Raw genomic sequence first — 24922 nt, 5'->3', positions numbered from 1 at the left:
TGGTTGCCTTTTGTGCGTCCCCTGCTGGTAGTTAGCCTGCAAGGAACCAGCCTGCAACCCAGGTATGTGCCCTGACTGGGAATCGAACCACGATCGTCTAGTTCGCAGGCCCGTCAATAGAATAAATTCTTTATTACAGTTATCTCCTCATCACTCTTATTAAAAGAAGGGATCATTGGTGTGAAAAAATCAAACTTGTATTTGAAATTTATTACCATTCAGTTTATAGGGAAAGTTCAATCACTAATTATAGATCTTTGCTGTTTGTTAAGGAATTTTTTTGCGGGGGAGGGAGCATTTAGTTAATCTGTATTCTATGAGTACACCAAAGAGAAAGGATGGGCATGATGACGGTGGTGGTAGAAAAAAAATGCTGAAGTATTTATTTAGCATGGTTAACCTGCCAAGTACCAATAAGAGCCTGGCTAAACATTTTGCTCCAAATATATATTTATATATAAAAATCAAATTCAGATTAAAATTTAAGATAAATATTTTGAAATTAAAAAGAGAGTTCTTGCATACTTGTGCAATTCTTTTTCTTGCCGTTGCAGTTCTGATGATAGCAAAACATTTTCCCTTTTTAGAGAATGGCATTCAGTTTCCAATACTTTCCATTCCTTTCTCAACTTCTCTAGTTCACCTAAAAGAATCCCAAAACACATTTGTTAATATAGGAACATAACTTCTGTAATAATTCAGAGAATAAAGGGAAGAATTTCAGAGAACAACATACTTATCTCTCCCTTAAAAACATGTAGATTTTACAGGACTATTCTTAGATTCCTGTTACTTTGCATCTATACCTCAGAGTAGTCCCATCACCTTGAACTTTTTACATTTCTTCCCCACTTCAGTTTTTAAAATCCTCACCTGAGGATATGTTTATTGATTTGAGAGAGAGAGAGAGAGAGACAGACAGAGGGAGAAATATCAGTGTGAGAGAGAAACATCAATTGCCTCCTGTATGCATCCCGACCAGGGACTGAACCTGCAACCTAGATATGTACCCTGACTGGGAAGTGGAAGTGAACCTGCAACCTTTTTGGTTTACAGGATGATGCTCCAACCAACTAAGCTACCTGACCAGGGCCCTACTTCACTTTTATAAGACAAATCATTTTTATCTAGAGCTTGCAGACCTGAAGAATGTTCATAGCCCCAGTATAAGACACTGCTTTGTACAAGCAATCGCTATCAAAGAAAAATAGCCCGAATGGTTAACTTTTACAAGTTTTAAGGTTATCATTGTTAAGAGCTTTATGTAATATACACTTATCCACCTTGTAGCCTTGTTGCTTCTTCTCTCTGTTGGTCCTCACACTGTTGACATCGAAGCTGAAAACTGTTTTGCAGGCTTGTGATTTCTTTCTCATACTCAGACGCTGCTTTCCGCCACCGCTCAAGCTCACTTCGCACCTTCTTAACCTCTTCTTGTAAAGAAGCAATATCAGTGTCTCGTTCAGAAGCAGCCTTTTTTGCTGCTTGATGAAGAAGCAAAATTTCATCTCGGGCACTAAGCAATTCATTTCGAGTGCTTGTGATTTCATCGTCCTTCTCTTCCCGAAGATTCTCAATATTGATGTGTAACCTCTGCAGCTGGGCTACAAAAGTATATTTATCTATCATTTTCTTAGTCCATAGTAATCGGAAGTAAAAGAAGAGCCCATATGGGGCTGTAGTCACTACACAGCCCAGGCATCACAGCTGTTTGTTGCTTTAGATTAAACTGTACAAGCAATCTATGTTTAATGCAGAAAATGTCAAAATACAGAAACACAAAGAAAAAAACCCAAAGTAATGTTTATTTCCCCCACGCAGAGAAAACTGCTTCTAATATTTGGTACTTATTCTTGTAGGTATTTTCTACGTATTTATATCTACACATATAAAAATAGAACAGGGAGGACTCATAATATGCATAGTGCTCTCCACCTGGCCGGTGATGAACATCTCTTAACAACAAAAAAACAATTGTTACACTGTAATTTTTTGATGGATCATTTTAGACATTGCAGGCTATTTAGTTTTTAATTAGTATAAACAATATTGCTTATAACACAATACTAATTTTTTTCTTAGGGTGAATTCCTACACATAGAATTGCTTGGTCAAATGGTAAGCATTAGAAAAGTCTTTAATATTCTTGCTCCAATTTTATGTTCAAATGTTAATACCTTAAAGAAGCCTTCTCCAATGACTTCCCTAAAAAAAGCTCTGTCATTCTCAAGCTATTTACTCTGCCTTTATTTGATGTCACATTACACACTTATTTGCTTGTTGTTTATTTTTCCACTATATCATACATCTCATGCATGCTCTAGTCCCAATAATACCAGAGTAAAAATTAAAAATTGGTTGAATTAGTAAAATTAATGAATATTACCTAATCAAAGAGGTACATTTTAAAACATCTGTTTATGCCCAAATGATGGAACTAGAAATAATTTGTATAAAGTAATACTCAGTTCAGGACTATGGTACTAGTTTTCAATACTATAACAAAAAATTATAGGTAGAGAAAGTTCCTTAGGTAGAAGAAAAGAATAATTAAAATAGTTATGAGGATTTAAGGTTGGGAAAGGAGAGGATTGCTCCATAAACATACATTAAAGAAAATATGAGGCCTTTTAAATTTGTACAAAGAACTCAGGGAATAACAGTTTCAAAATCTAAACGGACACAATGACCAGAGATAGTATGATCATGGATTTGTGGATTAAGTCCTGAAATGTACATGCTGGCACTAGGGGGCGCTCAATAACGCCCAAGTAAAACATCTTTAAGACAATAGGCAGCAGCACACCCAAGGCCCTTTGGGGAAAATTGCACATATATAATACAAAGTGGCAATATAGGGTCAAATAAGATTTATGTAAATTAATGAAAAATAGCATTAAGCTATAATAAGGGTTTAAAGAGGTTTCAATTTAAAAGTCATACAACCTGCACCAGAAATTCTAATTTGACCACAATAAAATTTAAAAATTTAAAGAACTCAAGTATGCCACTCAAAGAAACAAAACAAAACCCCCAAAGACTGGTTTTTCTCTGGGATACTTTACGACAAATATCACAAGGCTCACACAATTACTCATATTTTCTGAAGTAACATTACTTGTCTATTTAATTTCTTTTTACACTATCTCTCAAACTAAAATTTTAATATAACATCAGTTCCCTCTTTGGCAATAAAGGCAAATTAATCCTGGAGTATCTCATAATTATAGTCCCACAGTAGGAGCAGCTCTGGTTCAGATAAAACCCTTGACAGGCAGGGGTCTTTCAGGTCATTTCTGTAATGACCCCACAATACCCCACTAAACAGGGGTTGAGAAAAACAGCCTTTATCTGAAGGCAGTGCAGGGGCCATTTTACTACTTTATGTGGTATATAACTTTTGTTGCAATGCCAAGTGTGTTATCAACACTAGCAATAATGCCACCAACAAGCCAAAAGTGCTGATGCACAAAGCAGCTCAAACTAACTTGCTACAATAACTCAGAAAGTGACAACTTTATCAAGTTCATACCTTTACCCCTTTCTCTACCCATTCTAAATGTCTATTGTTGGAATAAAGGGTAATCTTCCCTTATATCTTCTTTAAAAAAAACTCACCAGTTATAGGAAAGAATGAAAGCCACAAAAAGTGGGAACCCCATGCACTCTCTTAATTTACATTCCTTAAACAATCTCAATTACCCTTAGGGTGTTCCATACCTTGAAGAACCTGTATTTGTTTAGTGGATTCCTCAACTTGATTTCTATAAGCTTTTCTTTCTTCTTCCAAAAGAGCTGAAAGTAAAAGATAGTACATCTAATTTTGTGAGTTAATGAAAGTATTCAAAATCAGGCAGTTGGAAATTTCTATGAAATTCTCTTCTAAAGCTTACTGAAGAAAACAAAAGTTAGGCAGTAAGTATCATCAGTATTAGTAGTTAGGCAGTTTAAATTTTTAGGAGCACAAAACAGTAGTAATAAATCTACTGAATTGAGTAGTGGAGTTTTCTAAATTATAGATAATATTTGCTATTCTTCATGAGAAGCATTTTTAATAGCTGTTAATTATTAGCACTTTGAGCTTAAATTAAGAAAACTCAAAATCTTCATGTGTACTATGTACTTTACTAAGTACATAGTAAATACTGACTAAATATCTGCTGCCTGCTAAATATTTTTCCATTATAATTAAATAAGTTAGTCTAGACCCTCCAAAAGGTTCAAGTTAAGTGAATACCCACTCTAATGTTTTCAAGAAGCAGAAAAAAAAAGGAAGTAGTAACTTCTCCCTGAGAATCTTTCTTCTAGTCCGAAAAGCTGTCTTATGGAACATGAGGACTCTAAAGGCCACTTACTTTCTCTCATTCTAAGACTTTCTATGGTACTAATTGCCTACAGCCAGGTAGCTACTGTGAGTGATATAGAAATACATGCTCTAGTCTATGGCCATACCACCCTGAATGCGCCAGATCTCATCTGATCTCGGAAGCTAAGCAGGGTCAGGCCTGGTCGGTACTTGGATGGGAGAAATACATGCTCTAGGGAACAGCACAGACTCCACTGGCCGATGACACTACAATTAAGTGAGCTACTAGAAAAGAAGTGGTTGGAACATTAGAAGATTCTTTGCCTTAACCTAGCCTGATTCCTCCCATTAACGGATGAATATAAACCTCAGTATCTTATTTTGAGTAGAAAACATTAGGGTAAGTAAAACTTAGAAATTTATATACATTATGTTTTTTCCTTTTGTTACATTTAACATATGACTAACTATTAAGGTCTTTCATTGGTAGAGGTCTTTCTTGATGTTCACATCAACAATGTGAAGGAAGTAGAGCAACTGAACTCTCCCCACTTTACTGATTTAAAACATAAGTTCAGAAAGGTTAAGTGAATGTCCCAAGATCACATATCCAATAAAACTCCAATAAAACTGTGGATCTGGAACAAGGTACCATGCCTCTGGACTCCAAGTTTGGGGCCATTAAGTTATACTATGTGGCCTCCACATCCCCTAAAGAATCAAAGTAATCTTGATCTCACCTTGAAGTTCAAAGCATTTTTGTTTACTTGCTCTAGCTAGCTCCTGGGCTTCAATCAATTCCTTGCGAAGATGCTGAATTTCTTGTTTTGCCTCAATTTCTGACTGTGCACCCTGTAAGTCATCTGATGAAAATAAGTTTATTTTAAAAGCAACAGTTAGTATCACAATATAATCTCTACAACCAAAGGTCAGCAATCTCTTTCACATTCAGACATGCATAGTTAAACATAGCCCAGCTGAGTTAAATAAAATTTCGATGCAAACTACATTAAGAATTTTAGTCATTTTCCCTAGAGAAAGAACACAAGTACAGTTAAATAAATATATTAGTAACTCATAGCATGATACAACAAAATATATATTAATACATATTAAAATTATAAGTTTCACTCATGTAGAGCTTGTGTAAGGCCTGAAGTTCAGTAAGACAGGCATAATGCTATTTGCTATCATTTTTGAAATTTCTTGCTAACAAGTCAGAACAATTCAATTTAACTGGAAATGGGAAAGCAGAAACAAGCTTTTCTTTAAGAAAAAGTATTTTACTTATTTAAATTTTTTTTTAAAAGATTCTATTTATTTTTAGAGAGAGGGCAGAGAGGGAGAAAGAAGCAGAGAAACATCAATGTGTGAGAGAGAAACATCAAGTGGTTGCCTCTTACAGACCCCCAAGTGGGGATCTAGCCTGCCACCCAGGCATGGGCCCTGACTGGGAACTGAACCAGCAACCTTTCAGTTTGCAGGCTGATACTCGATCCACTGAGCCACACTAGCTAGAGCTAGAAAAAGAATTTTAGCATGATTTCCCCAGTTGTGGAATACAAAATTAAAAGTAAGCTGAAAGCTGCAGAATACTCACTTTGTCATCATTGTTTTCCCAACGCTACACACCTAACAAATATTTGTTGAATCACTAAATGATGTAAATGCTTTTATCAAAATACTAAATTAGATCCACCATTACACCTCAAATATGCCCCTCCCTTAATTTCTTTCCTCTCTAGTCACTCATCTTTCATTGTATCAAAACTTTCTGCTACTGAACACTGACTGAAATAAATCAGGTAGGGCCATATTCTTCTAGTATATTGGTTTATGAGTTAGCTCAAGCACAACAACTTCAATCCACCAAGAAAGAGCTTGAGAGTAAAATTTTATAATACAATCACAGTAAGTCTCAGATTTACATACACAAACTTTTACACTTACTGATTACATGAGGGGAGGGGAAGAGGAGGAAGAGAGGAGAGAAAACTCTTCCTTATAGGAGAAAGCCAGCTAATAAATATAGAAGGAATGACAGAGTTATGAAATCTCTATTTGACAACTAATATAGTAACAGTTGATTCAGGTAAGAATCATAAGTAGATGCTAAAATTAAGTAGATAAAAGTAGTAACAGAATATTTACCTACCAGTGATAGAACAACTCAGTATCAGTTACCTCCTGATACAATGCCCAGTATTATTACCATTATATCCCTACCAAAAATGCATAGCATGAATCCAATCACAAGGAAACACAGGGTACAGCCAAAATAAGGGACATTTTAAAAATTAACTGTGCTCTTCAAAAATGTCAATGTCATGAAACACAAAGACAGGAGGAACTGTACCAGATTAAAAGAGACTAAAGAGACATGACAACAGAATGCAATACAGGACTCAGGATTTTTTTTTTTTTTTTTTGTCTTACAGGTTATTACTGAGACAACTGACAAAATGTGAGGAAGGTTGTGGATTTGATAAAAGACCCGTTAGAAATGAGGAATACAGTATCTGAAATGAAGAATACACTGGAAGGACTAAACAACAGGCTGGATGAAGCAGAGAAGATTACATCAGCAATTTGGAAGACAATGTAGAAAAAAAAATCAAAATAGCAAAAAAAAAAACTTAAAAAAATTAGGATAGTTTAAGGGACCTTTGGGACAATATTAAGTGTAACAAAATCAGGATCATAGAGAGCAGAGAGGAAGAGAGAGAACAAGGGATGGAGAACCTATATAAAGAAATAATGACTGAAAACTTCCCTAACCTGGTAAAATAAAAATGATACACAAGCCCAGGAAGCACACAGAGTACCAAACAAGATGGACCCAAAGAGGCTCACACAAAGACACATCATAATTAAAATGGCAAAGATTAGCTCAGCTGTCTTTTCTATAAATCATGGGACATTCTTAGTTATATCATAGCTTATTTCTTCTCCAGAAATAAGAGGATTCCTATCATTTTTTTTCTTTTTAGTAATAAATGTTAAATGTATATATGTTTCACACTTTGGCTCCATAAAATAAATCACACTGTATCCATCTAATACAATACTAGACACACAGTGAGCACTTAAATATCTGGTTAATACACAAGGGAATCAAAGATTTGCATCTAAAATGTGCAGACTTCTAAAATAATAATCACAAATAAATTAATGTGACAACTAAAGGACTGTTTTATTTTGAGAAAGGAGATCCTTTCACAGATGAAAAATCACCATGTAATCCATCTTGAAGGTCTATTAAACCAGACATTTCTTGTATGCAGCAGAACAAGTCTTTTGATCAGAGATGTGAAACAAAACTAGTATCTGCTTCTCAAATTAAAAATAATGAAACAAATTTTATGTTAATTGTGTTTTGAGAAACAAATTCAGTTTAGACAATAATGGGTTCTACTAACACAAGGCTCAAATTAGTTCTCTGTACCACATAATGAAAAGGACCAGCATTTTATTTATTATTTTTAAAATATATTTTACTGATTATCCTATTACAGTTCTCTCACTTTTTTCTCCCCTTTATTCCCCTCTGCTTTGTACCCTGCTCCCACCATCATTCCTCCCACCTCAGTTCATGTCCATGGTCCATACATAGGTTCTTTGGCTTCGTCATTTCCCATACTATTCTTAACTTTTCTCTGTCTATTTTGTATCTACCATTTATGCTTCTTATTCCCTCTACCTCTCCCCTCATTCTCCCAGCTCTGGCTGCCCCTCCTCACTGATGACCCTCCATGTAATCACTATTTCTGTGGATCTGTTACCATTCTAGCTGTTTGCTTAATTTTTTTTTTTTTAGGTATGGTTGTTTATAGTGGTGAGTTTGTTCTCATTTTACTGTTTGTACTTTTGATCATCTTCTTTTTCTTGGATAAGTCCCTTTAACACTTCATATAATAAGGGCTTGGTGATGATGATCTCCTTTAACTTGACCTTATCTGGGAAGTAATTTATCTGCCCTTCAATTCTAAATAATATCTTTGCTGGATAGAGTAATCGTGGATGTAGGTCCTTGCCTTTCATAACTGAATACTTCTTGCCAGCCCCTTCTTGCCTGTAAGGTTTCTTTTGAGAAATCAACTGATAGTCTAATGGGAACTCCTTTGTAGGTAACTGTCTCCTTTTCTCTTGCAGCTTTTAACTCTCTCCTTATCTTTAATCTTGGATAATGTAATGATGATGTGCCTTGGTGTGTACTTCCTTGGGTCCCAACTTTTTTGGGACTCTCTGAGCTTCCTGGACTTTTGGAAGTCTATTTCCTTTGCCAGATTAGGAAAATTCTCCTTCATTATGTTTTCAAATAAGTTTTCCATTTCTTGCTCTTCCTCTTCTCCTTTTGGTACCCCTATGATTCGGATGTTGGAACATTTAAAGTTGTCCTGGAGGTTCCTAAGCCTCTCCTTATTATTATTATTATTTTTGCATTCTTGTTTCTTCATTCTGTTCCAGTTGAATGTTTACTTCTTCCTTCTGCTCCAAGTTGTTGAGTCCTGGTTTCCTCCCCTTCACTGCTAGTTCCCTTTAATTTTCCTATATTTCATTTTTCATAGCCTTCACTTTTTCCTCTATTTTGCAACCATACTCAACTATTTCTGTGAGCATCATGATTACCAATGTTTTGAAGTCACCTGATAGGCTGGCTATCTCTTCATTGCTTAGTTGTATTTTTTCTGAAGCTTTGATCTGTTTTTCATTTGGGCCATATTTGTTTGTCTCAGCACACCTGTTATGTAGTTAGGGGCGGGGCCTTAGGTATTCCCTAGGGAGGGGCAACCCAAGTTCCTGCATTGTGGTGCTATATATGGGAGAGGGGTCTGAGAGAGAACAATGCCACTTGCTTGATTCTCATTGGCTTTCAGTCATGTCCTCTGCTACCCACAAGCAAATTGGGCCATTCTGGTGCTGATTCCCAGGTGGGTGGGTTTCTGTACATTCTAGGACCCTGTGGGTCACTCCAATGGACTGTCTTGTGAGGTGGGGAGTTTCTTCTGCCGCTTCAACCCCCACAGGTTTTTTCACTCAGAGGTTTTGAGGCTTTATTTCCCTGTGCCAGAACCCTGGGTTGTATGGTCTGTCTTGCTCCCCAGTTGTTTCCTCCCGCAAATGTGGGACTACCTGCTCTGCCAGCTGCCACCTTGTCCATACCAGTCCTCCAGCCACCACCTTGCTGCAAGTCCTCTCCACTCTGGCTGCCCATCTCCACCCCTCCTACCAGTCTGGAAGAATGTTTCTTCTTTAACTCCTTGGTGGTAAGACTTCTATACAGTTCGATTTTCTGGCAGTTATGATTATTTTTTGTTTTTAAATTTGTTGTTGTCCTTCTTTTGGTTGTGCAAGGAGTCAAAGTGTATCCACCTACACCTCTATCTTCGGTGGAAGTCAGGACTGGCATTTTTATTAGATCAAATAAGATGCCATGTAGTTCCCTGGCTGGTGTAGCTCAGTGGATTGAGTGCAGGCTGCAAACCCAAGGGTCACTGGTTCGATTCCCAGTCAGGGCACATGCCTGGGTGGCAGGCCAGGACCCCAGTGGGCGCCAAGTGAGAGGCAACCACACACTGATATTTCTTTCTCTCTCTTTCTCCCTCCCTTACCCTCTCTAAAAATAAATAAATAAAATCTTTTAAAAAAGATGCCATGTACCAAATAAATACATAAATTCTACATTGTGTTTAATGATAGAAGATCTTCACCCAAAACATTTACAAATTAAGTTGAATACAAACACAAATTACTATAGCTAATCGACTAGTTAGTGTGCAGATCCTCTTTTCAGAAAGTCAAGTGCCAATTTGCCAATTTTTTTTTTTTTTTTGCCAAAAATGAACGAGCAAATCTTTTCTGCTAAGGTCGATCAATGGCTCATTACATTTCATATGGTTGTGTGGAAAAATACATTATTAGCTTATTGTGGCTTGTGTCCACTCTCACAGTGCCTTATTTCTGTCATGGAAAGAGACTTTTTGTATCAATCTATTTCACAGGCTTAGGAAAAGCATTGTGATGAGTATCAGTAGAAAGTGTTCAGAAGATAAATGAAACTCTTCCTGAGCCAAATCCATTTTATTTAGATATGCACGTCAAAAAGAATTTTTTTAGGAGCTATAATGGTGTAGAAAGAGCAACAGAATGTACCTTCCCTTTAACACAAATGGTTTATATTTAGAATTACTTGGTGTATAGTATGGGCCAGGGGCTAGCTTTTCTCAGACTAAGTCTAAATTCTGTAAAGAAATCTACACCACACAAGAACTCACTAAATGAACCAGCCTTGGCACATGCAATACCTACATAATATCCTAAATTAAATTTGCTGTCACTATTTCTTTAGAAGAGTGACTGGAGATTTAACTTAAACTGTGCCCTTTGCTCTAAATATGGCTGAACTGCTGTGAACCACCTGGTAAAGGGCCAACCAAAGCATTTTCTCCTGAGTTGTAGTTTGCAAGTTTGCTGAAGACTAATGCAGCCACAACATCTGTTAGCTCATCCACTGACAGAAGTGATCTTGAGGCAGCTGGCCAGGTGGGTGTATCCTTTTTCAACTACCAGCACTCCTCTTTAGAAGGTCTGGCAGTTGCTGTCTTGGTTGATGAGAACAGTGTTTACAATGGACAAAGACCTTTTTTCCATCATGGGTATGTGCAGTCATATGCGATAGTCTAGGCAGCAGCCTCTTATTGCCGATTCTCACTCTTTGCCATTCCTTTTGACCAGCTAGGTTCCTTCCTGACTACTAGATCTTTTATTGGCTCCTTTGTTCTCCCTGTTATTTTTTTCTCTCCCTATAATTTCCCCTTGCTACCATGGCCCACCACTATGCAGAGAATTCCCCAAACATGGTTAGCTGTGCTCCAAGGTTTCCAGCACACCTAATTAAAACACTATCAACACTATCTTCTATAAGACTGTAGGCTCTGCATGTGTCTTATCTCTGTATCTCTTAGGTCAATAAATGTCTCAGAAATAAACAACAGTGACTTTGTAGTCCTACTTTCTGTTGTACTTCTAAGAGCTTTTCTAGTTCTCAGAGTGAAAATATGAAACAAGAAGACCTTTAAATGTGAAAGGGAGTACTTTTCATAATTACACTGGCACAACAGGCAAACCAGAGCCAACGGTCACCTTTACTGTTCAACATGTGCCAGACTAAAACCATCACTTTCTCACCAGGATACCTCTTCTTCCAGAAATAAACACTTCTTTTAATAACACCACCATCTGTTCAGTCGCTCAGGTTCAAATGCTGGAATTCCATCTGACTTTCACTTCTTTTTTTTAGATTTTATTTATTTATTTATTTTTAGAGGGGAAGGAGAGAGGGAGAGAAACATCAATGTATGGTTGCCTTTTGTGCATCCCCTGCTGGTAGTTAGCCTGCAAGGGACCGGCTTGCAACCCAGGCATGTGCCCTGACTGGGAATCGAACCGCGATCGTCTGGTTCGCAGGCCCGCGCTCAATCCACTGAGCTACGCCAGCCAGGGCGCTGACTTTCACTTCTCTTGCATATTCTGCTTTTCAGGCCTATGGATTCCAGATGATTTACTAAAGGATAGATGATCAAGACAGCAAGAGGGCCCCAAACTAGACTTTGTTCTTTTGTTTAAATTTCCACAACGGCCGCCTTCATGTAGACCATCAGTGATTATGTACGCCTCCTAATTGACTGCCTTACCTTCAGCTCTACCTGTTCCAATTCATCCAATAAATCTCCCCAAAATACAGGTCTGACCAAATTTTTGTGCTCATAAGACACTAAATTCTACCACAATAATCACCCCAACATATAAAACACTCAAATGATTATGTGAACAAACTTTAATTATACTGTACTTGTCAAACTCAAACCATATTATTTAGCACATAGTTTTTATTCTTTTAATTCTTTTTAATCCTCACCTGAGGATATGCTTATTGTTCTTAGAGAAAGGGGAATGGAAAGAGAGGAGAGAACATCAGTGCAAGAAACATCATTCAATTGCCTCTTGTATGTGCCCTGACTGAGGACTGAACCCATAACCCAGGTATGTGTCCTGACTGGAATAGATCCTGCAACCTTCTGGTCTACGTGACAATGCTCCAATCAACTGAGCCATACCAGCCAGGGCAAGCCTGTCGTTTTTAATATTTCCTTTGAGAAGATATCTTGAATTTCTCTTCTTATAATGCTAGCTAGTCACTTAAAACTATACTGATATCAAGAAATTCTCCAAAAGTCAATAATGAAAAATAACTATAATACTATTATCATATTGAAAGTAGTAATTCCCTAACATCAAGTATTTATTCAATATTAAAAACTTCCTCATTTGTCTCAAATTTCTTTTGCAGTTGGATTGTTTGAATGAGACCCAAACAAGGTTTACACATTGCATTTAGTTGACACGTCTATTTTTTATAATTTTTTTCTTTTATTGATTTTAGAGAGAGGAGAAAGGAGGGAGAAAGAGAGAGAGAGAATCACTGATGTGAGAGAGAAACATCAATTGATTGCCTCTTGCACACAGCCCAAACCTGCAACCCCAGCATGTGTCCTGACCAGGAATCAAAATCACGACCTCTCGGTTTGAGGGACAGTGCTCCAACCAACTGAGCCACACTGGCCAGGGCAGATGCCACATCTTTTAAATCTCTTTTAATTTATAGCATCCACCATTCTTTCCTTTTCCTCCTCAAACCTTGTAATTTACTTGAAGAAACGGGTTCATTGTCCTATGGAATTTTCCACATTCTGATTTCGCTGCTGTAGCCCTACCACATCATTTAGAATATGGCCCTAGTTCTCTATGTGTCCGCAAGTTGACCAGATTCAGGTTCAGGTTATTTCTTTTTTATTATTGAATGTGTTATATATGGTATGATACACTTTCAGGGTCATCTCAAATGATATTTCTTCCATCAAGCTCAAACTGCTGTCCTTCTCTGTCTTCCAAAATAAACAAAAAGAATTTTAAAAATCTGAACATTCTTTCTCCTTTCTTTTTCTCCTAATGGCAACACCCACCAAGAAGCAGCTTATCATTGTAACTTTTCTATCACCATTTGACTAGAAACTCCTCAAACTCCAAGGATGGTCTTATCAGACTTTGAAACTATGAGAGTCCCTGGCACAGTTCTCTAAATAGAGCAAACTTGCATTCAATACTACTTGAACTGAATTCCAGTTTTCATTTTATTATTTTTTGGGGGAAATGATTTCAAGCTTATAAAAACGTGTGGTTCAAGCCACATCTTTATTTCCCTTTCAAAAGTGGCATCAATTGGTTGAAAATTATTACTACTTCAGAAAAGGTACTATAGTTATCATCCTTTTAATGATATTTCCTGGTGAATGTTTAATCTATTTTAGATAATTTTCTTAATCCTAGATGACTAACAGGAAGGTAGCATACTATAATTCTAAGTAAAGATTGGCTATTTAAAAAAATTTGACTACAATAGTTCAAGAAGCCAGGCACAGAGTTTCAATGAGGAAAATAAAGGGACTACTTAAGTGTAGCGTCTTTCTCCAGTTCTAAGGTTAACACTGTAATCTAATAATTCACTCTTCATTTAAGGAAAAAAAATCTGTTAGCCTACTGAATTTATGTAGATTACAAAGCACAACCACACATAATCAAGCATAACCCAAATATTTCTAGTAAGTGGCAGTGAATGCATTAAGAATTTATACAACTCTTACAAAAGAAAAAAGAAAACAACTATTAAGGTCTGTGATGACTCTTTCTTGGAGACACTTCTAAAATATGCCTGTCTCTAAACTGGCAATTTTTCTTTATATCTAATCAGTGACTTAACAGTCTGTTCTTAAGCTGCAAAATCTTTCAATAGGTATTGATAAAGGTACTACTTCATTAATAAAAATTGGCAATCATATAGCAAAGTAAGAAACCTTTGGGGGTCATATTTTTTACTTTGTCACCTTAAAGTAAGTAAGGAACTCTGACCCATCTTCACCAATGGCATCCCAAACAATTACTAGCAGCTTCCATAGGCACCTTGCATGTTCAGGCTCTTTCTCTCCCACAACTTTCCCTTTTATGGGCACTTACTTGTACAGATACAACTTGGCCTTCCCGTCATACTCAAGGATTTAAAGAAAACCTTCCCTGACATGTGGCAAGTAACAAATAAACACATCATCATCATCATTATTATTATTATTATTATTATTATTGATCTAATTGGCTTTTTAAGTGATTTATGAATTGTGCCACATCCCATATAGCAACTAGAAGGGCACTCCCTATTAAATGGAAAAAATCCACCACCACCGACTGCTTTCCCCTAGAATATAAAGTAAAAAATATTTTTTTTAACCTCACAATCTTATTCAATTAATGAAAAGTTACTCTTAAACAGACAGGTCTGCTTTTATCATCACCATCATCATCATTATTAGTGTCTTCATTATGGTGCTAAACATGTTATATTTGCAACACATGGTAAATGGATTATTTAGTTTAATCACTGCATAATTCTATGAAGTCGGTTTTTCCCAGTTTGACAGATAAAAAAGAGTGAAGTACAGAGGGTTAAGCAATTTGCCCAAGGACATAGTACAAATAAATGGCAAAGCTGAGATTGTGCCAAAAGCCGTTTGACTCTTAGCTCCTTGGCTAGAGTGTTACTCTCCAATGTTCTTGGTTTTACAACTTTGATTTAAAAAGTCTGTTGTTAATTCATTCAATAAATATCTGAGTTATACTGAACAAATGGCATTGTGGTAGGCAATAGGATAAAAATAAAATTTAGAAAAGACTGAAATAAAATTACAAAAGCACTAATAACAGTTGAATATAATTAACACAGTCATAAATGCTACTTATAAATCAGTCTGAACTTGACTGCTAAAAAGATTTCTGGGAGATTTCAATAGTAAATAAGAACATTAAAAACAGCTACTTTTGTATGACAGATATTCATTACTCATTCGCCTTCCCTCTATGTTCCCACAAAGGCCCAGGGGCTCTGACATGTTTTCAGTTGACAACTTTTTACATAATAACAGTATTGTATTTCTGCAAAGAATCAAAAATATTCCAGCATAAGATTTCTAGACTATACAAAAATTACCTTAGATTTATTATTACAACACTAGAAAAAAAGCCTGCCTTGATCAACACCAAAGGTCACCTGAGGGGAGTGCTGGAAACTATGCTGACACTTAAAGACAAGTTGGCAATTTGTTGCCTGGGCCACTAATCCTCAGGGCTTCCCTTGTTAATGGAATTCAATCAATGGTGGCTCAAAGGGCCATGTGAGCTTCAGTATCCATGGGAAAGAAAAAAGGTCAGGATGCCCAAACTAAGTAACTGTAGAGGTAATCTCTTTGTTAATCACCCTCAATCCCCATCATTGCACAACTAGGCCAGCAGAAAGGTCATGCAGGGTGAAACGAAGGCTTCCTTAGACAACCAAAGCTCAAGGTCTGGACTGGGAGATCCCTTAATAGCCCAGTGAAAAGCATAAATATTTCTACATAGACAAACTTTCATAGGCTGCTTCCGCTGTTGATTTCAAAGAGCTGCCTCATGTTAGTCCATTGCTATCAACATGTTTAACCAACTGGAACTTCCATGTCAACTTTTCTTGTGTACAATAAGGCAATAGAAGAGAGTCTAAATGCTGATAACCACAGATTTATAAATAATTCAACCCAAGGCACATTATTTTAAAAACACTTCTATAAATGCTGATTTATTTCCTGCCCATTTAATTCTCAAGAAATAAATGTATTTCTGGACTTCCAGTCAAGATGGAGGTGTAGGTAGACAAACTTTGCCTCCTTGCACAACCATACAAAGGATCACAACCAACCTCAAAACAAAAAACACCCAGAACTGCCAGAAAATCGAACTGTATGAGGTCTGAAAACCAAGGATTTAAAGAAGCCATATTGATCCAGATGGGTGGGAGGGCAGTGATGGGGAGCGAGGGTAGAGAGGATGTGGTGTGGCTGCAGGTGATGCAGCAGTGGCCATTGGAATGGGCTGTCCCACAGTCATGTGTGGCGGATAAAAATCGGGAGAGACACCTGGGGAGCAAGTGATCAGAGCCCAAGGTCATACTGCACAGCCCAGGGTTCTAGCACCAGAAAAATAAAGGCTCATAACTTCTGGCTGTAAAAACAAGTGGCGTTTTCGGATGGCAGAAGAAACTGCCAGTCTCTCAGGAGAGTCCATTTAAAGGGCTACATGGTCCTAGAATGTACACAAACCCACCCACTCTGGGAATCAACACCAGGGCAACAGCTAGAGGGTCACCAGTCTCACATGAGAAATGGTTGAATAACTGGAAGTGGGGTGAGTACTGAGTAAGCCTCCAGCAGCCAGGCACTAGCACTGCTCCCCTTCCAGTTACAGAGCAACATAAGCAATGCAGAGCAACATACAGAGCAACAAAGCAATGCAGGAGGTTGCCCCACCCTGGCGATTATCTAAGGCTTCACCTGATACAAAGTAGCAGGTGCACCAAGACATGGCGTCAAAGCAGTTCTACCTAATACACAGAAACAAAGGCAGGAAGGCTGCCAAATTGAGGAGGCAAAAAAATGGCTCAAATGAAAGAACAGAACAAAACCTCAGAACAAGAACTAAACGAAATGGAGATAGCCAACCTATCAGATGCAGAATTCAAAACATTGGGGATAAGGGTGAGATCTCACTGAGTATGGTAAAAGCATAAGGGAAGATATGAAGGTTACACTAAGTGAAATAAAGAAAAATCAACAAGGAACCAACAGTGAAGGGAAGGAAGCTGGGGTTCAAATCAACAATTTGGGACATAAAGAAGAAATAAACCATCAATCAGAACAGAATGAGAAAACAAGAATTCAAAAAAATGAGGAGAGAAAAGGAAGACTCTGGGACATCTCCAAAAGGACCAACATTTGAATCATGGGGATGCCAGAAGGCGAAGAGGAAGAACAAGAAGTTGAAAACTTGTTTGAAAAAATAATGAAGGAAAATTTTCCTAATTTGGTGAAGGAAATAGACATACAAGTCCAGGAAGCATAGAGAGTCCCAAACAAGTTGGACCCAAAGAAGAACACACCAATACACATCATAGTTAAAATGCCAAAGGTTAAAGATAAAGAGCGAATCTTAAAAGCAGCAAGAGAAAAGGAGACAGTTACCCACAAAGGAGTTCCCATAAGACTATCAGCTGATTTCTCAAAAAAAAAAAAAAGTTGCAGAAAAGAAGGGAGTGGCAAGAAGTATTTAAAGTTATGAAAAGCAAGGACCTACAACCAAGATTATTCTATCCAGCAAAGCTATCATTTAGAATTGAAGCGGAGAAAAAGTGCTTCCCAGACAAGGTAAAGCTAAAGGAATTCATCATCACCAAGCCCTTATTATATAATATGTTAAAGTGATTTAAGAAAAAGAAGATCAAGTCTATGAACATTAAAATGACAAGATCACCACTATCAACAACTGAATCTTAAAAACAAAAATAAAAAACAAAAACAAACTAAGCAAACAACGAGAACAGGAACAGAATCACAGATATAGAGATGATTTGGAGGGTTATTAGTGGAGAGGGGGAAAAGGGAGGATGGGGGGAAAGATACAGGGATTATGAAGCATAATTAGTAGGTACAAAATAGACAGGGGGAGGTTAAGAATAGTACAGGAAGTGAGGAAGCCAAGTAACTTATATGCAAGACCCATGGACATGAACTAAGGCAGGGACTGCTGGAGGGAATGCAGGTACTGGACAGAGGGGACAAAGGGGGAAAACTTTGGACAACCATAACAGCATAATCAATAAAATATACCTTTAAAAAAGAAATAAATGTACTTCTTCAGAAGTGAGACAGTGAAAGAATTTATTATATGCACTGTTTGTTTTAGTCTCAACCAAAATTTCTAGAAGACTGTTCTAAGAACTTGGTATTTTTTTTTAATTTTATTTATTTTTAGAGAGAAGGGAAGGAAGAGACAGAGGGAGAGAAACATCAATGTGTGGTTGTCACCCATGCAGCCCCCACTGGGGACCTGGCCTACAACCAAGGCATGTGCCCTGGCTGGGAATTGAACCAGTGACCCTTTGCTTTGCAGGACAGTGCTCAATCCACTGAGCCACACCAGCTAGGGCAGAACCGGGTATCTTTTTTTTTATTTTTTTTTATTTTTAGAGAGAAGGGAAGGGAAGGAGAAAGAGAGGGAGAGAAACATCATTGTGTGGTTGTCGCCCATGCAGCCCCCACTGGGGACCTGGCCTGCAACCCAGGCATGTGCCCTGGCTGGGAATTGAACCAGTGACCCTTTGGTTTGCAGGCCAGTGCTCAATCCACTGAGCTACACCAGCCAGGACAGAACCCGGTATCTTTACTGGGGAAGAGAAGACCAGAAATTTTTAACTGCTATCATATATAACAGAAGAAACAGGTAGTTTTTTCAAGAAAGTTAATGTTTTCACCTTTTTCTAATTTATGTTAAAAATAATAATGAGTTTCTATCAAAGACATCAAAGTCAGCATAAAAACCATAGCTGCATTTCATATTCTACCACTTCCTGTTTTGCCCTTCATAACCTATACTGGTTACAAATTACTTTGCGATTTAAATATTTTTGTTTGAAGTACTGGCACCAACACCAACATTTTAAATTTTTGTTCCTGCTACATTCCAGAACCTATCTTAATTTTTTAACTAAAACTTAAAACTTCACATTATACATGGAACTGATTTTGTAGCAAAGGGTAAATAAACCTGATGCCCTGGTTTAAAATGTCTTAAAAACATGTTAAAGTACCTTTCAATAGGGACACTTTAGCAAGTGGTTCATTTAGATCTTGCTCATCCATTTGGGCATCTACAGGGGGAAAAGAGATAATTACAAATAGTAGTGAACTCTAGCAAGCTGACACTATCAAAATAAATAAATGAAATGTATATTCCTATTGTATTTGAACAGCTGAAATTTATACAGCTTTTGGATAGATTTATCAATATATCCAAGATTTTTAAAAAATGACTAAATGGAAGCATTGCTTTTACTTCAAACACCACTTTGAAATCCACCCACATTAACCTGCATGTCTAAACTGCTTGGTAACAATAACACCTGCAGATCAGTTAGGTTAAAGCTCACCTGTAGTGTCGTCGCTACTTTTTTCCTTGCTTGGACTCAGAGTATCTGATAAATCAGAATCCTTTGCTCTTGCCTGGTTTTCTACCAAGAAAAAAGTAAAAGTAGAATCTCATTATAATTAAATAGCTTCTATCAATAAAAGCTTCAGACTATGCGTGCTCTAAATCTACTGTATGCAAAATACTTTTAAAATTAACTGAGGTCACTGAATCTCTTACTTCTTCACCACTCTAGTCCAAAATGGAATGCTGGTTATTACACGTAGCTCATATTAAATTATAATGTGGATCATGTCTGCTGTGCAGAGGGCTGAGGCTTTTGTTCAAGGCTGTCCACTGGCCAACTGGAAGCAAAAATGAAGCAAGCTTTGCAAAAGTATTCAGAGAACTGCAACAAATACAGCAAAACTCCCTGGACAATGTGGACATTGTATGAATATGAAACAAAATGGCTCTATTATATAAAAACACTACTTAGGTTGTTTTAGCAATACTTGTACTCACAACAAAATAAATAAAATCATAATTATTTGTTATAAAAATAACATTTAAAACAATAAAATAGCCTTTTATATATATAAAGAAAATATAATTGTACCTAAACCACACTGGAAAAAAAACTTTTAAAAAAGTTTTGTATTTGCAAGTAGTGAGCTGCCTGATCCAATGAAGACATTGTAGGTATAGTTTTCAACGAACTGCTCTCAAAAATCCTAGCTGTAAATCCAACAATTAATTAAAGATGAATGGCAATTAATTAGGCCCTAGATTCTCATCTGAAATGGCACACCTGTGTATACTACAATATAGCATTTGGATAGCATTTCCATAGATGATTATTTTTCTGTAATAACTACATCAGATAATTAGATATAATCTGGTCCCTGCATTAATTCCCACATAAGCTCTATTTCAGTCAAACCAGCATCTTTACAGGGCCAGAGCATGTCAGCTAATTACAACCTGCAATTCTTTGCTTAAGTTGAATTTCCCTAAACTTAACGACCACTCTACTTGGCTTGTTTATTCTATAAGATATAGCTTAAGTCTTCATCACCTCTAAAGAAGTCTTTACATCTCCAGCTGGCGAGGTGAAGATGCTGCTTCTTTTATTGCATCTTCTGTGTCATGTTTTTGGAATTAATCATGTTCTATATCATATCATTCTGTGTTTGCGTGTGTGTGTGTATTTATATATATTTATTTTCTTAGTGAATTAAAAATTCACTAAGCATATGATTATTTTTATAATGTTAATATATACTTGACTGTAATGTTAGTGGTGACATGTACCAAAACTTAAATGCACATATCCACTTCTAGAACTTTTTCAAAGGAGATAATAGTCTACATATAGTACCTCTATAAACATGTTCATAGAAGCATTACTCATGATGAAATGGAAAATATTCAAAATATACTGAGTACAGAAATAAACCCAAGTCTTTATGGTCAATTAATATTTGACAAAGGGGGCAGAAGCATAAAATGGAGTAAAAATAGCCTCTTCAAAAAATGGTATTAGGAGATCTGGACAGCTACATGCAAAAAATGAAACTTGATCATCAACTTATGCCATACACTACAATAAACTCAAGATGGATAAAAGTCATGATACCATAAAAGTCCTAGAGGAGAACATAGGCAGGAAAATCTCAAATATTCCACGCAGCAATACTTTCACTGATATGTCCCCTAGAGCAAGGGACATAAAGGAAAGAATAAAGAAACAGGACTTCATCAAAACAAAAAGCTTCTGCACAGGTAAAGAAAACATCAGCAAAATGAAAAGGGAACCAACTGTACGTGGAAATATATTTGCCAATGATATCTCAGACAAGGGTTTGATCTCCAAAATATATAAAGAACTCATTTGGCTCCACACCAGGAAGACAGACAACCCAATTAAAAAATGGACAAAGTACCTGAACAGACACTTCTCCAAGGAGGACATAGAGAGGGCCTAGAGACATATGAAAGAATGCTCAGTATCACTAGCCATCAGAGAGATGCAAATTAAAACCACAATGAGATACCACTTCACACTGGTCAGAATGGTCATTATTAATAAATCAATAAACAAGTGCTGGTGAGGTTATGGAGAAAAGGGAATCCTAGTACACTGTTGGTGGGAATGCAGATCGGTGCAGCCACTGTGGAAAACAGTATGGAATTTCCTCAGAAAACTAAAATGGAACTGCCTTTTGACAAAGCAATTCCACTGCTGGGATTATACCCTAAGAATCCTGAAACACCAATTCAACAGAACTTATGCACCCCAATGTTCATAGCAGCACAATTTATAATAGCCAAGTGCTGAAAGCAACTTAAGTGTCCATCAGTAAACAAGTGGATCAAAAAACTATCATACATTTACACAATGGAATTCTACACAGCATAGAGAAAGAAGGAGCTTATACCCTTCATGACAGCATGGATGGAACTGGAGAACATTATGCTAAGTGAAGTAAGACAGGTGGTGAAAGACAAGTACCATATGATCTCACCTTTCAGTGGCCCTAATCAACAAAACAAAAAAGCAAGCAAAATGTAACCAGAGACACTGAAATAAAGAACAAACTGACAGTGACCAGAGGGGAGGAGTGGGGGAGATAACGGGGAAAGAATGGAAAGGGTCATCAAAGAACATGTATAATAATGGACAAAGCCAAACTGAGGAAGGATGGAGAGTGGGGCGGGGGAACGTGGTGGTGGGAAAATGAAGACAACTGTATTTGAACAACTATTTAAAAATAATTAAAATATATTGAGTATTATTAAGTAAAAATAAAGTTTGTTAAACAACAGTATGTATAAAATGACCTGCTTAGACTGAAAATAGCGATATATTTAGCTATGAAGTTTTGTTATATATATTTATGCAAGGGTAGAAGTATCTAAAACAGAGAAAACAATGGTTACTTCCAGAAATGGGGACACAGTGGACATTTACTTTCTAACTTTACATAGCATAAATTGTTTAAAAAATTATACTAAATACTGTTTTATAAACAACTAAATCAAGATGTATTTTCCATTTTGAAAGCAATCAGAAACCTATTTAAAGTCATTACCGTCAAAATATCCATACAGTATTAAAATATAACTTGTTATGGCTATTACATATAAGAACACCCCTAGAATTTCTGGCTTAACTTGTGAAATGCATGATGGATTACAAAAAACCTTTGCTACTTTTCTCACTGCCATTTCTTGTCAAAGGTCAAATGCTAAGAGACAAGGAACTTAGATTAGAAGTAAAGTCACTGACCATGGAAGCCCAAGAGCACCCCATCTGTTCTGTGCATTCACAGAGTGCTATAATCAGACATTTCTGAATGCCTTAGTTTTGAACACAAAATTATAATCTCCAATAAGACTAATACATCTAATCTATATATATAGATAGAAAAGGAATCACTCTGGGAGAATAGAAAGGAAAAGAGAAAAATGACTTTCTTCTGATTTTTATATTTTTGGCAATTTTTTGATCAAGATAATTAGGTAAAACCAAGGGGGATATATTTTCAAAAGTATTTCTCTGGATTAGAAGGAACTTTTATTTTATATGCAGAGTGTTACCCAGGAAGGTAAAATTGCCTTAAAAGTTGGACTAGAATCTAAGCTCCACAAAGGCAGGGATCTTTGTCTGTTTTGTTAACTGCTACATAACCACAACACCCTACCCCCTCCATTGCATAGAACAGTGAACAGTCTACAGTAGGTGCTTCAAAACAAGAAAAAGGATGATCGAAGGTACAAATCTGCTGTAAGTAAAAAAGCAAGGTTTTGGCTAGTGAACTCATGGTCCATCATGTTTATGTCCTGATACTACTGTTACTATATGGAGGCAAACCAGATCTATTTAAGAACGAAGCACAGGACACAACAAATGACTGATAAAATACATACTTCTTTTCAAAACCTCTATTCTTCAGCTATGAAGCAGCACCCAGTTTTCTGGTATAAAAAGAATTTCTCATTCATTTTCTCTGCAATATTTACATATTAAGGTACATACCAATAATACACAGAAGGAAATGGGAGAATAGCTACCAATATCAATACCAAAACTATTCCCAAACTGGGAGGTCTACAACAAGGTGACTATTTTCACTGTATCTTTGAGTAGACATAATGATGGATGGGCAAAACAAACATATGGGACCATACACTACTTCGTATACCACTAGAACCAGTACTTGGAAAGAGAGCAAGGTTAAAGGTCAAGAAGGGAAAGGAGAATGAACACTTATGTGGACACCAAAATGATGTTTCCTGCTTTATAAGCACTATTTCATTGAATTCCCACAAAACCCTACAAGTTACCTACTGTTACTCTCATTTTACAAATAATGAAATTGAAGTTTAAAGAGCTAAAGTAAGTTGCCTGATAGCATATAGCTAGTGGTAGAACTTGAAGTTGAATCCAGCTGTCTTACCTATTCATATTCTTATTACTTGCACCCCTAAAGCAATTGTAAACATTCAATAATTGCAAGTTGAGTAAAGGCTTATATAGAAAGCATATGCAATCTATGATTACAGTGTAAGAAGAAAATACTAAGATTGTACAGCTGATAACTGGTAATTTTTAGCAACTAATACTTTCAATGCAGAAAAGAAAATTCCCCCCCAACATCGCCAGTGAAATAAAAATAAGACAATTGAGCCAGATCCAAAAGAAAATATGCTATAGCCAGATATAAAATATTTAAAATGTAACATTTCAGCCATCTGGTTTGTTACAGGTATTACATCTGCATAACAACTGTGAGAAGTACTAGTAAAATGTTGGCTGCTGACAGAAAAATCTCTGGTATATAAAACTTGTATCTGGGTCTGGCCAGGTAGCTCAGGTGGTTAGAGGGGCATCCTGATAAGCCAGGTGACAGGTTCAGTTCCCAGTCAGGACACATACAAGAATCAACCAATGAATGAACAGGTAAGTGGAAGAACAAATCTATGTTTCTCTCCCTCTCTCTGTCTCTATCTCTTCCAAATCAATAAAAAAAAAACCCAACAACTTGTATCTATCTGTATTATTATTCTTAAAAAGTGTATTTTATTTTCTTGTATGGACTTGCTGTAACTTACTTAATAAACACCTTTATGTTTTTCTCTTTTTGCTTTTAAAACAACACTAAAACAAATAACCTTGATCATTTGTTCAATTTCTTCCTTAAAACCCAGAAGTGGAATTGCTGGCATGGTCTTTAAAACCTTCAATACATATTTTATAGCCCAGTTGCAAAAGGAAATCAGTAAGATTGCTCAAAACTTTAAAAAAATGACATCACATGATTTCAGGCAAATATGTCTAATTCAGAATGCATTAAAAAGAAGCATCAAGATACTTTAATAAAAGAGATGCTGATTTTTTTCCCTAAGGCTCTACTTACACTTCAAAGTGTTGGCTATTAAATCAGGTATTTAGGTGGTGAAGTAAAAGCTATTTTAAAGTTTGTTCTCATCTCACTCTAATACGATGAAATA

The 24922-nt window shown here is 36.6% G+C and overlaps 1 protein-coding gene across 36 annotated transcripts in view; it reads right to left on the bottom strand.

The window, feature by feature from the left end:
- SLMAP (sarcolemma associated protein) overlaps nt 1-24922 on the bottom strand; it is a 163689-nt gene that overhangs the window by 10341 nt on the left and 128426 nt on the right. For 23 of the 36 annotated variants that reach the window (XM_037040736.1, XM_037040734.1, XM_037040741.1 and 20 more), the window contains 6 exons: nt 19428-19508; nt 19089-19148; nt 5047-5169; nt 3721-3795; nt 1284-1604; nt 526-643 (listed from right to left, as the gene is read on the bottom strand). In XM_037040736.1, the coding sequence (XP_036896631.1) occupies nt 526-643; nt 1284-1604; nt 3721-3795; nt 5047-5169; nt 19089-19148; nt 19428-19508 (778 nt within the window). The remainder of the gene's footprint in view (nt 1-525; nt 644-1283; nt 1605-3720; nt 3796-5046; nt 5170-19088; nt 19149-19427; nt 19509-24922) is intronic. The other 13 variants (XM_037040752.1, XM_037040754.1, XM_037040761.1 and 10 more) reach the window with 2 other exon arrangements.

The sequence above is a fragment of the Sturnira hondurensis genome, unplaced genomic scaffold (assembly GCF_014824575.4).
Source record: "Sturnira hondurensis isolate 20B ecotype Veracruz unplaced genomic scaffold, ASM1482457v3 Scaffold0002840, whole genome shotgun sequence".
Lineage (NCBI taxonomy): Eukaryota > Metazoa > Chordata > Mammalia > Chiroptera > Phyllostomidae > Sturnira > Sturnira hondurensis.
This window is presented reverse-complemented; position numbering and strand designations above follow the sequence as displayed.